The sequence below is a fragment of the Ceratosolen solmsi genome, unplaced genomic scaffold (genome assembly GCF_000503995.2).
Source record: "Ceratosolen solmsi marchali unplaced genomic scaffold, CerSol_1.0 scaffold30, whole genome shotgun sequence".
Lineage (NCBI taxonomy): Eukaryota > Metazoa > Arthropoda > Insecta > Hymenoptera > Agaonidae > Ceratosolen > Ceratosolen solmsi.
Window position 1 is genome coordinate 7,192,180 of NW_011948421.1, and position 15,298 is coordinate 7,207,477.

A 15,298-nucleotide genomic window follows, 5' to 3' on the forward strand; every position below is an offset into this window, starting at 1 on the left:
ACAAATTATTATATTTATAAAATTCAGATTATTTTAAAATTAATCTTATTTTAGTATATTTTAATCCATATTATTTATCTAAATAAATTACAGAGTTATTTCTAATATTTAATTCTAAACTATTTATTTCCGTGCTATTATAACTTTCATAGAACATTTATTTAATAAACAATCATTTGTAAAAATATTATTGTTAATATTAAAAAGAAAGAATTTGATAAATTTTAATGTTTCTATCACTTTATATTTTCATTGCTTAAATTAAAAAAAAAATTAAAATATTTAAAAGTAAATTTTTTAAATACAAGAATTGATTTTAATAAAAAGTTAAATTAGGTAAAATAGTTTTAACAAATGTTTAAAAGTACTTAAATATGCTTCAATAAATTTGCAAGTGCATCGTAGATGCTGCCACCTCTGGACTGTTCATTAAAGTCCAACTTTAATTATCCACTACTAGATTTCAAGATTTTTAACATTATTTATTAATGTTAACTCAATCTACATAAATATGTGGCTGTATTCTATATTTTAATTTTCGTACTCTCCGGAGCATTATCGTTGAAATATGAACGAAAAAATGTGTAAGATTATTGTATATAAAAATGTGTAATTATTATTTTCTATGTAATAAAGTGATATAAACATGAACCACAGCAAATGATCTATTCGCATAAAAAATAAACTATAGTAAACATGAATAAAAATATGAATTCCCCATCAAAACTCACAGAATTTGCACCATTAAGTCCCGAGGAGAGTAAACCTGTTGTTGTATCTATATTCAACAAAATATTTAACCTCACCAAAAGTAAATATTTTTATCAAATAATTACTTATTCGTGCGATTTAGATAATTAATAACAATAGTAATTTAAACAATTATACAAAAAAAAAATGTATTATGAAATTTATTTTAGAATCATATATTTTTACATTATAATTTGATGTATTCCTTATGGTATTACATTTATAAATGTTATAAATTTAATTTCTTTTATAACTTTACTGAGTTTATAATAAATATATATATTAGTTTCAATTGCAAGTAAGGATCGAACTACTAATTCCAATAACGATATTCAGAATTTATCAGAAGATTCTGAATCATGTAAGCAATTAAGAAGTAAAGAAAAATTACCTTCAGAGGAATCTACTGGTACAAGGTTTTCAGTTGATGCAAGTGAAGGTCGAAGTCTACCAAATGTTTTGAAAAGGATTAGTAATATCGTGGCTTTAAAAAATAATGTAAATAATATTTTTGAATTTTATTTATATTATATTATTTATATTATAAAATTTTAATCGTAAATATTTAATTTATAATATTTAATGCTTAAATATTTCTTATAGAATCTTAAATCTTATAAAGATTCACAACTCAGAAGTTATTGGATGCCTGACAGTGTCAGTAAGCAATGCTATGAATGCGGTGAAAGATTTACAACATTCAAAAGAAGACACCATTGCAGAGTTTGTGGACAAATTTTTTGTTCAAAATGTTGCTGTGATGAAATTCCAGGAAAAATTATGGGATGTATTGGTAATACTTATATATAATTTAATGTAAAAAAATATTTGTAATTTATTAGTAAATATTAATAAAAAAATGATAAATATATTTTATTATAACATTCACATATAAATTATATGTTATAGGAGATTTAAGAGTTTGTACTTATTGCTGTAAAGTAGTTTTATCATATTTACAATCTTCAGATATTGGAAGTGTTCTTTCTGCAGATTTAAAAGCTTTACAAGAAGATTTAGAAGAAAAATATGGTAATAATTTGCCACAACAAAAATGTGCTAATGAAATATTAGAAAATGAAAAACTTGCTCGCCGAAAACTAAGTGTTGGCTATATGGAAGAAAAATATGCTTTTGGACGGTAGATTATTAATAATAAAAATATTGTTTTGTATTATTGTATTTATGAAATTTATTATTTCCATATTATAGATCATCACAAAATTATGTAATATCTCAAGAACGAACGTTTGCTTTACAAAATTCATCATCACTACGAATGATTTATGAAGAAATGTTTCATTCTAATCAAGCAATTAATTTGCAAACTCATAGAATTCGTTTAAATCGTTATTATAATTGCTTTTTTGGTAATGAATTAGTAAATTGGATGATAACTCAAAAAAAAGCCACTACTAGGTAAAAAAATTCGTCTTATAGCAGTGTGATGAAATTATATGAGAATCTTAGAATGTTTAACAAAATTAAAAAACGCTATAAGCTAAAATAACGATCATAATTTTGTTTTTTGGTTATACTATAAAAAAATTTGTCAGTTAATTTTTTAAATTTTGTATTACTTTTTAAAATAAAATATTTTTGTATATCTACGAATACTTCTTTGTATTAATAATTATCTTTAATTTTTTTTTTTAATATGTGAGAAATAAATAATGTGGTATCTTTATTTTTTATTAAAATATAAAATATGGAAATAATTTTATAGAATCCAAGCAACTGCAATAGGACAGGCTCTGTTTGAAGTTGGTTTTATTGAATCTGTTCTATTAGATAATGTTTTTTGTGATTCTACTACATTATTCAAACCTGTAAGACTATCCCAAGTACAATGCAAACATGTTTTGATTGAAAGCCAAACTTCCTGTGATGCACAAGAACCTGCTTGGGTTAAAACAATTCCACAACATGATTTAAATACTCGTATATATATATATATATATATAATTTAATCTCAATAGATTCTAAAATTTACAATGCATTGTTATTATTATATACGTGTGTAATTATTGGTAAATTATTTTTATAGATTCTGAAAAGGAAAGTAAGCAATTAACTGGAATATCCACTTGTATTTCATCATCTTGTTCAAGTTTTTATCTGGATTTAAATATTGAGGCTTCGACTGTTACTCTTAAAAGACCAATATCTGTAGATAGAATATCTTCTTCAATTGACTGCAATGATCAATTAATGGAGCAAAAAAAAATTAATTATATAAAAGAAAGCAATTCAGAAGATGTTTTAAATGATACACTTCTAGTTCAAGAAATAAAAAATAGAGAAGCATGGCATCAAACGACGAATTTAAAGAATGGTTATGGTGAATCCAATATTTACAATAGTCTATTGTATGTATAAATATTTAAAAATATATTACAAATTATATCTTATACATATTAATTTAAAGTACATGTCGAAATTCTTAATAATAGCAATTTAATTTATAACAATAGGAAAGTTTTTAATTTGAATGTATTGTACTTAAAATAATTTAGAATTTTTGTTCATTGATGAGCAACTGTATATAATATACCTTCTTTAATAATTAAAATCTCAAAATATTAATTAATATTTTATTAATAATATTTTCAAATATACTATTTTAATTAAGAAAATATTAAGAGACATTATTTATGTAAATAGAAAAATTAATATGTTTAAATTAGTACAAGATCATTGAAATTGTATAATTAAAAAAATGGTTTTTAAAAAGATTTGCATACAAGCAGCATGAAGATTCTCTTCTTCGACAGCTTCTTAACACAGAAGGCTTACAACAAAATTGGTCTAAAGTTATTCTTGAAATAGTTCATCAAATAGTGGATCATGTGAGTCCTGATCTCCATCACGACGTTGATGATATGGACATTAGACAATATGTACAAATTAAAAAATCTCCTGGTGGTAATAAAAATGATTGCGAGATTGTATCTGGAATTGTGTGCAGTAAAAATGTTGCTCATAAAGGAATGAATGCTATGATTGCAAATCCTAAGATTTTGTTACTTCATTGTGGTCTTATGTATCAGAGGGTTGAAGGAAAACTGCTTAGTTTAGAACCTGTAATGTTACAAGTATGTTAATTGAAAAATTGTTAATTTATTATACTTTGATTTATTAAATTAAAAAATATACCAATTTCTTTGATTGTTAATGATATTATTTAATGCAAGTCTTCTAATTGAAACAATTATTCGATAATAATAAGACTGTAATGTAATTATTTATTCTTAAGTAACTGAGAACTTTATTGAAAATATTTAACATTCTTTTTATTCTGTATTTCATTAAAAATTTAAGTATTTTGTATTACTGCATTAATTGTTTAATGATTCAGTAGTATCGAGTGCAACCCAATTCTTACTTTATAATTTTATTTGGTTTTTGTATATTAACTTTATTGAACGTTTTAAATCAATAAGTTACTCTAAAATTTAAAAAGAATAATTCAATTATTTTTATAATTACAAATAGTGTTAATTTCATTAAATTTAATTTTAATTTTAAAAGTATGTTTTTAGTAACGACCAACTAAATTATCTTTCAACTAATATAATACAGATATATATTTATAGGAAAATGAATATTTGGGACATGCAGTGGCAAGAATAACTGCTTTAGGTCCTGATATAGTTTTAGCACATCGATCTGTATCCAGATTAGCTCAAGATAGACTAAGAGAAAGTGGTGTAACTTTAGTATTAAATGTAAAACTCACTATACTTGAGAGATTAGCAAGATGCACTGGTGCTAATATTATTGATACTATTGACGCTCATATATCTGCAAGATATAAGCTTGGAACATGTAAAAAATTTTATTTAAGGAACTTCCCTAGTAATACAAGTTAGTAGTATATATATTTATATTACTAATATAAAATAAATGAATATATATTATTAAAATTATTATCTGATATATACATTTGAATAGATATTTTTGAAAAATTATAATACTGAATATAATTTAATTTTAATTTATCAATTTGTTTAATTTTAAAAATTCTAAAAAAAATTTTATATTATAATGAAATAACAAAATATAAAACTTAACTGCAAAAAAGTGAAATTTTTCAGCTGGCATGAAAACATTAATGTATTTTGAGGGATGTGCCAAGCCTCATCTTGGCGCAACAATACTGCTTCGTGGTGATTCACAAACTGAATTAAGAAAAGTAAAAAAAGTGACATCGACAATGATCTTTGCAGCATATTCAAATCGCCTTGAAAAGTCCTTTCTAGTAGATGAATTTGCAAGACCACCATCGCCCAAAAATAATTCTTTCTTAGATGAAACATCTCAACATACTTCACCGAACAAAACTGAAGTGTCTACAAGTAGCCAAAGTAACTTTTACATGCTATTACATTTTTTATATTTTAGATTTTTACTTGCAATTAAAAAGGTTATAATGTGAAATTAATACAAAAACATATTTTGACATTAGACAAATTTTTGTTTCATTTTTACTTAGATAATTACATATAGTATCTTAAGAATATAAGATTATTAAATATTTTGGTTTTTAACAAAATAATAATAGAAATATTACAAATATTTTTATAAATAATTTTACAATTGAACATAGCTTTACAATTGAAAAAATATTCTACTACTGTTTTATATGATTGAATAAAATTTTTTTAACAATGACAAAATACAATATATTATACATAATTTATAAACTTATATTTTAACCCAAGTGATTGGTATAATTTTTTATTTTAATAATAGTATACTTGACTTACTAAATTTTCTAAACTTAGGTCTAAAATATGTAATATATGTAACAATTTAAAAGTAAATAATTTATATAAAAAATATATAATATTAATTGTTTATACTTATTACTTTGATTATAATTTATTTAGAAAATCAAAAAGATGATGTGATTATTCTTGAAAAAACGTTTGAGAATGATGAAAGTATCTCAGATGACCAAGAGAATTTTGAAGCTCTTTTACCAATATATAAAAGTACACCTGTGAAAAATAATAATAATGAAGATGAAGCAAATATTGAAAATGTTAGTAATAAAAAAAATTTCAATCAAGTTTCTGCATCATTAATCAAAGCTATCAATTCTTATGATGCAATTAAGTTATTTAAAACTAAATCAAAATTAAATTTTGAAGAATCAAAAATTAATAATAAAGTATGTTAAAATTATTGTTATAAATATAACTAAATATATTTATCTGAAATTGAAGGCAAATCTGAATTAAGAATTTTATTGTAATTAAAATTTAATTATTTGTCCTCTTTGGTACTTAACATTTAGTAATAAAAATTTTAAATATTATATTTTATAATCATAATATTTATTTGAATTCGCATTTCATATTTTATAGTAAAAAGAAATTATTTTTAATGTTTTAATGTTTTAGTTTTAAAATTTATAATGAATATTCATACATCATAAATTTTAATTATTGAATAAAAAAATAAAAAGTGTTTACTGTTACTAAATTTCAGAGACATTTTTAATATTATTATTAGCATTTTATATTGATTTTTTTTTATTTTCTTAGTCAAATATACCGAAAGTTTTGACAATACCTCAAGCTATAAGCAATGATATATCAAGTTTTGATATATCCTCTGATTGCAATTGCACCTATGAATTCTTTGGTAAGGATAGTAGCTTCTACAGCAATGACGATCAATTGGAAAATCTCGAGGTCAATAATAGACACAAGTTAATGTCAGACGAGAAACGCGTATGTGGTGAGTCAGTGAGCGATAAGAGTGATCCATTGCATCAATACTTAAATGAAGATGATGAAGAGGTATTTCTCAGAGCTAGTCCAAATGGACAATGTCTCAATGTAGCAGATTTACCCTTACTCAACAAATTCAAGAAGGCACTAGAGGGTACAATTCTTAGCATCTCACCATACATGAAGTTCTCTATACCATACCTAGAAACTGAGACAGGCAGAAATTGTGTGCTCAGAAGTTTTTTTCCCACAGAACTCTATTATTCAACATATTTTTCTGAAAAAATTGAAAGTTAGTATTTAAAAATTTCTGTTTATTTTTTATGATTTATTTAACAATATTATTATATCAAGAAAATATAATCAGTCTTAAAATGTTTCATTACATAATAAACAAATTTTTTGAAGTATGAAAATTTTAAATAAATAGGAATTTAAATTACAGTATTAGTACCTTACTAATTTATACATATTTAAATAACGTAAGCAATTGTATTTATAAATTGTTGAGTTCAAAATTTTAAGAAAAAAAAATGTCTAAAAATTATTTAAATTTAATTAAAAAAGAAATTTACTCAAAAAAATACTTATGAAAATATTATATACCTTCAATTTTCGATTATAAGTAAATGAAATTATAAAATTGCAAATCGGAATAGATAAATTTAAAACATTGAGTAACTTTATATGCATATTTATATATATTTTTTTTTATTTAAATTTAAATTTTTTAAAAATATTGAAATTTTTTGGTTTATAAAATATATCTGTATATTCATCAATTTTCAAATTATTTTTAATTTACATTTTAATATATATATTTTTTATTATATGAAAATTTATTATTAACTTATTATTAGGAGCAAAATTGAACAATTCTATTGGAGAAGTTTCAAAGATTGACTATTCTGCAAAGAATGTAACATTCAAACCAGAACATCCTTTCATACAGACAAAATTAACAATGAATGCAGATAGTCGCGAAGTACAAACATTGATTTCCCATTTTCGTGCGTGTGGAAGCCAACTATTACCCATGGACAATGTATCTCAAGAAAGGAAGCAAATCTTACATCAAAATAAACCAATGGATCAAATAATATGGCCTGATTGTTTAGATTCAGCAAGTCACCAAGGGTTGTCAGTTCTATTTTGTAGTTTTCTTCACAACAACAATACGTAATTTTACACTCTAAATTTTTGTGTTTGAGCATAACTTAAACATTATGGATATTTTAGCGATTAAGTTAAAAAAGTACAATTTAAAAAATAAAATGATCTTTATTAAATTTATATTTATTGTATTTGATTTTAACAAAAATATTATTGGTCCATTGAATGTTTTCTTTTTTAAGAACTTTATTTTTTATTTTAATAAATGTCATAATATTGTTAAAACAATATATTTTTAACATTTTACAGAAACATTTCATTGAATGATTTATTATACAATACTAAATATTGTTTGGTTTATTTTAATAATAATATTTTCTGTCTAATTTTAATAATAATAATAAAATTGATATTATATAACTTATATGCTAGTTCATTATTACATTATATGTATACATATCTACATATAAGTTTAAATGCATAAAGTTTAGTAGTAAAATATTACTACAAATTACAATTAATTACTAAAATCTTGTATATTATTTTATAACAATATATAATATAAAATTTTTCAATATTGATCAGTTTTAAAATTTCATTAAATTTTTAATCATTTCTTACTTAGTAATACAAAGTTCTATTTTTGAATTCATAAATTTTCTATAACTATCTCTGTTTTTTCTTTTATGTACTATATATATATATATAAATTTTATAATTGCTTAAAATACACTATAATATTTTTAGGAAATATTAAAAATTTAAATTAAAATAATTTTTTTAAATAATAATATTAAAAGTATAAATATTTTTTTCTCAAAAAATTAGTAACAATGCTCCAGCGTTTTGTGTGAATCCATGGGTGGTAAATATGGATCTGTATGGACGTAACGATATAGCATTGGGCCGTTTCTTGGAGCGTTATTGTTTGACAACAGAATATAAATGTCCAGCTCAAAATTGCAGAGCACAAATAGTACAACACGTACGACGTTTTGCCCACGACGGTGGTTGTGTACACATAAGCCTTTATGAGATGAGTGCCAATCCATTCGGTAATATAGGTATGGTAGGCATAATAATTTTTTTAATTAATCATAAAATTTTTATTTATTAATTAAAATTAAATTTATTAATTAAATTTTTAAAAACTGCATTATAAAGATTATATCAATTTTAATATAGTTAGTTGATTTGTTATTAGTTAGTTTTCAATAAATTCTAGTAAAGAATTGTAAAATAGAAATTGTGTAATATTGCACAGGCCAAGAAAGCTCGAATCAGATATTTATGTGGAGTAAGTGTAACAAATGTAAGAAGGTTTCTCCAGTTGTTCCGATTTCTGATGACACCTGGTCTCTGTCATTTGCAAAATATTTAGAGCTACGATTTCATGGTGGTGTATATACTCGACACGATACCGAGAATTCGTGTCAACATTCACTTCATCATGATCACCAGCAGTATTTCTCGAAGAATAATATGCTTGCAGTTATGAGGTATAGCAAGATCTCGTTATGGGAAATTTCTCTACCACCACCACTCATCTCTGTTATCTATGATCCTTACATGCACACCCACGTAATTGAAGAAATAAAAGTGTTAACGCTTAAGGGTGATGAAGTATTTTCTAATATCAGAGAAAAGATCGGTAACGTGCAAGATGAATCAATAATGAATGTAATGAAAGTACAATTTGCTAAAGATCAACAATATTTCAAAAACAAAATTGAAGAGCTGCAATTAATCGCTACTTCATCTTCCCCAGAGAACAACGAAATTTTAAGTGAGTTATATATACGTTTAATGTTATATAATTCAAAATTATAATTTAGCGACCCTATTCATTGTATTAGAAATGAATTTTATATTATTTTTAAGTTTAGTATATGTGTTATTAGGTATTATTATATTATTTATGATATATATTTACTGATTTTAATGTATCTGATACATTAAATATTATAAATAATAAATTAAATATTATATATTTATACAAATTATATATTTATTATAAATAATAATTAACAAAATAATTTATTAAATATTTGATTATGCAATATTTGAGTATATTATACAATTTAATTGAATTTAAAGATTTATACGTTTAGTGTAAACTTCATTTTAGAAAATAAGAATATTAGTTAAGCTATAAACTTTAAATATCAAAATTTAGGAAATTTGAAATAATATTTAAATTTATTATAATATAAAACTACTACATAAGCCATTGATATGTTATTTTTTTAAATCTTATAAAATTTAACGCTTTGTTTTTGTTATGATTCATTGACAATTTGATTACAGGTAAACAATTAGATAATGATGCACGTAATTTCATATACAGAATTGAGGATGGCCTTGTGATACTTCAACGTCTGATATCTGATGCAGTGTTTAACTGGAATGTTAGATTCGCTGAAACAAATTCCAAAAAGAAAGACGAGCGTCAAAGTCGCAAACAATCTGAGCGTAGTTACATCGCTAATAACACTAATGGTAACGTCAGCGAAATAATAGATAGCGATGGTTACATTACCGAAGGCATAGCATTAGAATCTCAAATTGAGGGCCCAAATCCTATATTAGCAGATTACAATGCCGTTGATGCTATTACATCAATACAAACAGAAAAACAAATTGCTGAATTAACAGTCATGGAGAATTCGATTGATAATATGCCAAAAGTACCCATCATCACCAATCCAGAGGAAATTGTCATAATTCAAGGTTAGCACAATAAATTAGCTTAATTTAAGAGAGAAAGATGAAAAATTATTTTCTAAATAATAATTTATGTTATTTTTAAAAAACTGTACATTGTTTCATGTATTGCATCAAGTATTTACAATTTTTATATAAAAATATTTAAGATCTTAATATAATTAATGATTTTTTAATTATTAAATATGAAATTTTATAATATACTATTTATAATATATTATGTAATGTATTTTATAGTAACAAATCATACATATTTTTAATATAAGAAGAGTAGAAAATTATCTACATTTAAATAAAATAAATTATCATTCAATTTTGTAAACATGATAATTTGACAAAAAATAATTTTATAAGGTTCACCAAAAATTCATCAAAAATCATTTTCTGATATATTGGCTTCAAATTTGGAAGAATTACCTGACAAAAAGAAAAAAAAGAAAACTATTTTATCTCAGTTGTTGCCATCAACACCTATAATAAATATTATACCAAATCCACTTGGACCTCTGGAACATCACTTACTACCACTCGGGTAATCTATAATTTTAATATTTTTTAATAAAAATTTTTTGTAATCTTTAATTAAAGTTTACAGATTTAATTTTTATTTTTTAATAAAATAAGTATATTTTATTGAAACTGAATTAAACATCATTTAAAATATATTGTTTGATTTACATAAAAGCAAATATAATTCATATATGAACGTGTTCAAGATACATAATCTAACAAAATCAAATTAATAAATTATACACATTTCAAAAATTATACAAGTTTTGATAAGTATATAATATTATATAAATTAAATTATAGATCAGTTGTGCCAATTGTTGTGAACGAAGCAGAGCCATCCTCTATCATAGCTTATGCTCTGGATTCACATGATTATAAACATGTGCTGCAGGAACAGTTGCGAAGTATAAAGGGCTCAGAATTCATTTCAAGTCCACTTAATAGAAGAAAGTTACAAGAAAATAGGGAAAATGTAATTTAATTATCTAAATAATGAATTAAAAATATCGTTTGTTTTATTTTACATACATAGATATAGTCCAAATACCAATACTTTGCTTAGATTAATAATCAAATATATATTTTATCTATAAGCTCATCGATAAAAAAGTCTATACATAAAAATTACTGATATATATTCACATTAAAATATTAATAATATGGAATATTTATATATATAAGTTGAAAAACAAAATTTTTAATTGTATTAACAAAATTAATGATCGATATGGAAGTTTTATTTACCGGATAAAACGAATGTGTGTAATTGAATTTTTTGTGACAAAAAGTAACTAATCAAATTTTATTTAAAATAATGTTTTTAAAATTATGCATTTTATTTAATTTTGATATGCTTTACTTAATGCATCAGTTTATTAACTAATGCTATTGATCCATTATACATTTATAGTTTAATCATATAATTAAAATAATTATTTTAATTTCGTTGATTATTAAAACTTTTATTTATTAACGTTTTTAGATCAGCCCAATGGAAATAGATAAAGTGGTTCAAGCTGTTGAAACAATCGTCAATGTAAATAATACTGAAATTGATGAAGAGAAAAAAGTTGCTAAACAGCTACAAAATTATATAGAAGTTCAATTTACAGACTCTACTACTAATTTTTATTGCAGAATATACTTTGCAGCACAATTTGCTACTTTAAGAGAAAATATTTTATCTTATGGAGAAGAAGGATACATTAGAAGTTTAAGTCATAGTATTCAGTGGGCTGCTCGAGGTGGAAAAAGTGGAAGTGCTTTTTGTAAAACAAGAGGCAAGTTTGTACTTTATAATATTGTTATATATATATATATATATATATATATATTATTATTATTACTAAGAATTTAGTATATTTTTAGATGATAGATTTGTTTTGAAAGAAATGACTCGTATGGATGTGCAAATTTTCCTGGATTTTGCTCCAAATTATTTTGCTTACATGGATAAATGTCAAAAAGCTAAACAACCTACGTTGCTAGGAAAAATAGTTGGAATTTATCGTGTATCTTTCAAAAATAATACAACTAATGCTGCACTCCGTACAAGTGTACTTGTTATGGAAAATTTATTTTATAACAGAAGTATCACTGACAAATTCGATTTGAAAGGTTCGGTCAGAAATAGACTAGTAAACTTGGATGATGTTGATCATGAAGGGGAATTAGTTTTATTAGATGAAAATTTATTAAATAGTAAGTTACAACATATAAATATTCAAATACAATATATTTAAAAGTTATTTAATTTTATATTAAAAATAGTAATACCAATTATTTTTTTATAAATTAGATCTATTCTTAACTCCTTAAAATATTAATTATTATTATTGTTAATTAGCAATGATTACATAAAATATGTTAAAACGTATTATATATAGTCAAAGTTACATATTTATTTGGAGATATAGATTTACGTATATATTTACAATTGATTTCATACATCAATTATTACCTTCAATAAATTCAACTATAATAATCATTTTACATTTTATTATCACAAATATTTATAATATTTACTCATTGTCTTCATTAATTTTATTTATTTCAGTGAGCTGTGACTCGCCTTTATATATACGACCACATGCCAAGGACGTTTTAAACAAAGCTATTGAAGAAGATACTAAATTCTTAGCAGATAACTGTGTAATGGATTATTCACTATTGGTAGGCCTCGAGCCAAATTCAGATGAACTTGTGTTGGGCATAATTGGTAAAAATTTAGTTATGTATTAAGATTATTATGCACATACATATATATGTATAATATTTTATATTTTTTAAATGTATATATTTATTAGAAAAATATTATTTTTAAAATTAATTAAGTTGCAAAACTTTGCTTAATAAATAAAAAATATATATAATAAATAAATATTTTATATAAATAGATATAAAAAGTAAATGGGTAATTTAAAAATTAAATATTGAAAAATGAATTTTATTAATTATTAAATTAATAAATCTATTTCTTTTCAATATAGATTATTTACGAACCTTTACGTGGGATAAAAAGATAGAAACCATCGTGAAAAAATCCGGAATTTTAGGAGGTCAAGGCAAATTGCCGACAATTGTCTCGCCTGTAGAATACCGTGCGCGCTTCATTGCCGCAATGCATAAATATTTCCTGCCAGTACCCGATAGATGGACTGGTCTTAGTCGTGGTGTCATCACAACGTAAAATGAAAAATAGTATATTTGAAATGTGGAACATCTGATGATAGAATATAAAACCAGTATTATTAAAATATATTTTTATAAAATAATGAAAATACTTTTGGTTATAAGTTGGTGTAAATTACTTCCAGAAAATAATCGTTGTTTTATTTATTCAAAAATTATCTTTATTAGCAGCTTAATATTTGTTTTTTGTATTTTGATCTTATTTTGGTGAAAAATTATAGTTCTATTTTTGATGTAATACTTTGAAAGCATACTGAACTGTAATTTCGGATTTTGTAAATATTCTTTTTGATTTGAATTTATGAATTACATATATTTACTATTATATGTTACGTAGTTTTTTTTATAATATATATACCATAGTAAACCTAATGTTTTAAAAATGATTGTTGCATAATTTTAAATTAAAAATTACATGTACATGATGTAAATCATCAGTTATTTTATTAATTATATAAATAAATTTATTTTCAATGTTTTTTTTTAAAATGAAGTTTAAAGAACTAATTTTTTAGCAGATATATCGAACTTTTTAAGAAAGTCCTGTGATGAAAAGTATTATTATTTAGGTAATAATACATATTATTTTAAATATGGAGAACAGTAATTTCTATTCATAAATTTCTTGTTATTAATATAATTAATATAATAAACGAATTCATAAATATTTTAATATTGATAATGAAATTTATATAGTGTACAAAATGTATTCGCCGCTCCGGCTCGTTTTACCAAGACTAGTTCGAGGGATACAAATTGATGCCGTTGACAACTCAGAGACCACGGGATATTGTGTGATAGCGATGTAAGGTCAAATGGAAGGAGTATAATAAAATCAGTGAAAATACATCTGGTTATTATGCTATTTATTCTGTTAATTTCCAATTACAGGGATGACTAGAATTACTGTTATCAATTGTTGAACTGTTGTTGGCTACGGAGACAAACGTAATCTTCCTATAGTAAACTGCGTGTTGTTTCTGCTATGAGCACCGAATGGTGCGAGGATTGCTTTGTCGAATGCTCTCCGTGCGCATGGGCACATGCTTTGTTGAGGTTATGGTCGACAAGGTGGGCGCTAAATACGCGGAGTTTGTAATAAGAGGTCGCAAGATTCTTACATCTTTAGGGACAATGCCATGTATTTCAACTGTTAGTAAGCGTTGAGTGGCGCGTAGATTGGATTAATGAGCAGCGGACTCGAGCTAAGGTGAGGGTAGGTCGGCAAGGTACGAGCGAATCGGCGCGAAGACTTGGCGACGAATGCTGTATGTTATTACGCACTGAATTCTCCTATGAGAAATTCCGCCTCAATTCCTTATGGATGTTCGATGATGGCTTTATACTCTGAATCTTAGATGTTAGTTATAATAATTGAATAGTTGATACTACTTATGAAGACACAAAAACGGGGAAGGGATCCCAAATGAAAATCATCGTCAGTAATGTATTTAAGAGAGACAACTTCGAGATTTAATTACTCTCAATACAATTCTTACCCAATTAGAAAGTAAGGGTTCCTACGCGTAGTTCAAGATCATACGTAACACGTCCTTCAAGAAAGAAGTAAAAATTCACTTATCGGAGTCCGAAGACAAGTACCAGATGAAGTCCTCATCAAAGAAGGAAGCGGTAAGTCCATCGACTGAGTCTACAATTAAATACATTAATGATGATGGTTTGTCCTTCGATACTTCTAGAATATTCTAGAGCTTCGTTTTCTGACGTCATTAAGATTTTGGGCCTAGCAACACGGCCAAGCGCTG

General features: G+C 24.2%; 1 protein-coding gene across 1 annotated transcript; it reads left to right on the top strand.

Moving 5' to 3' along the window:
* The first annotated feature begins 434 nt into the window (after positions 1-434).
* Positions 435-13,689, top strand: fab1 (1-phosphatidylinositol 3-phosphate 5-kinase fab1). The gene is made up of 22 exons (XM_011498702.1): positions 435-811; positions 1,037-1,248; positions 1,354-1,543; positions 1,660-1,891; positions 1,963-2,169; positions 2,477-2,691; positions 2,798-3,119; positions 3,485-3,845; positions 4,347-4,617; positions 4,848-5,117; positions 5,643-5,926; positions 6,303-6,783; positions 7,352-7,670; positions 8,433-8,668; positions 8,869-9,390; positions 9,912-10,334; positions 10,683-10,860; positions 11,142-11,313; positions 11,824-12,121; positions 12,210-12,542; positions 12,898-13,059; positions 13,331-13,689. The coding sequence occupies exons 1-22, from the start codon at positions 697-699 to the stop codon at positions 13,528-13,530; spliced, it is 6,003 nt and encodes a 2,000-aa protein (XP_011497004.1). The 5' UTR covers positions 435-696; the 3' UTR covers positions 13,531-13,689.
* Positions 13,690-15,298: the final 1,609 nt, after the last annotated feature.

Bases quoted from the DNA above. Each gene is read 5' to 3' on its own strand.
- fab1 (XM_011498702.1), top strand. From the start codon at position 697: ATGAATAAAAATATGAATTCCCCATCAAAACTCACAGAATTTGCACCA. The intron at 812-1,036 runs GTAAATATTTTT...TATATATATTAG, and splicing joins AATATTTAACCTCACCAAAA to TTTCAATTGCAAGTAAGGAT. The intron at 12,543-12,897 runs GTAAGTTACAAC...TATTTATTTCAG, and splicing joins AGATGAAAATTTATTAAATA to TGAGCTGTGACTCGCCTTTA.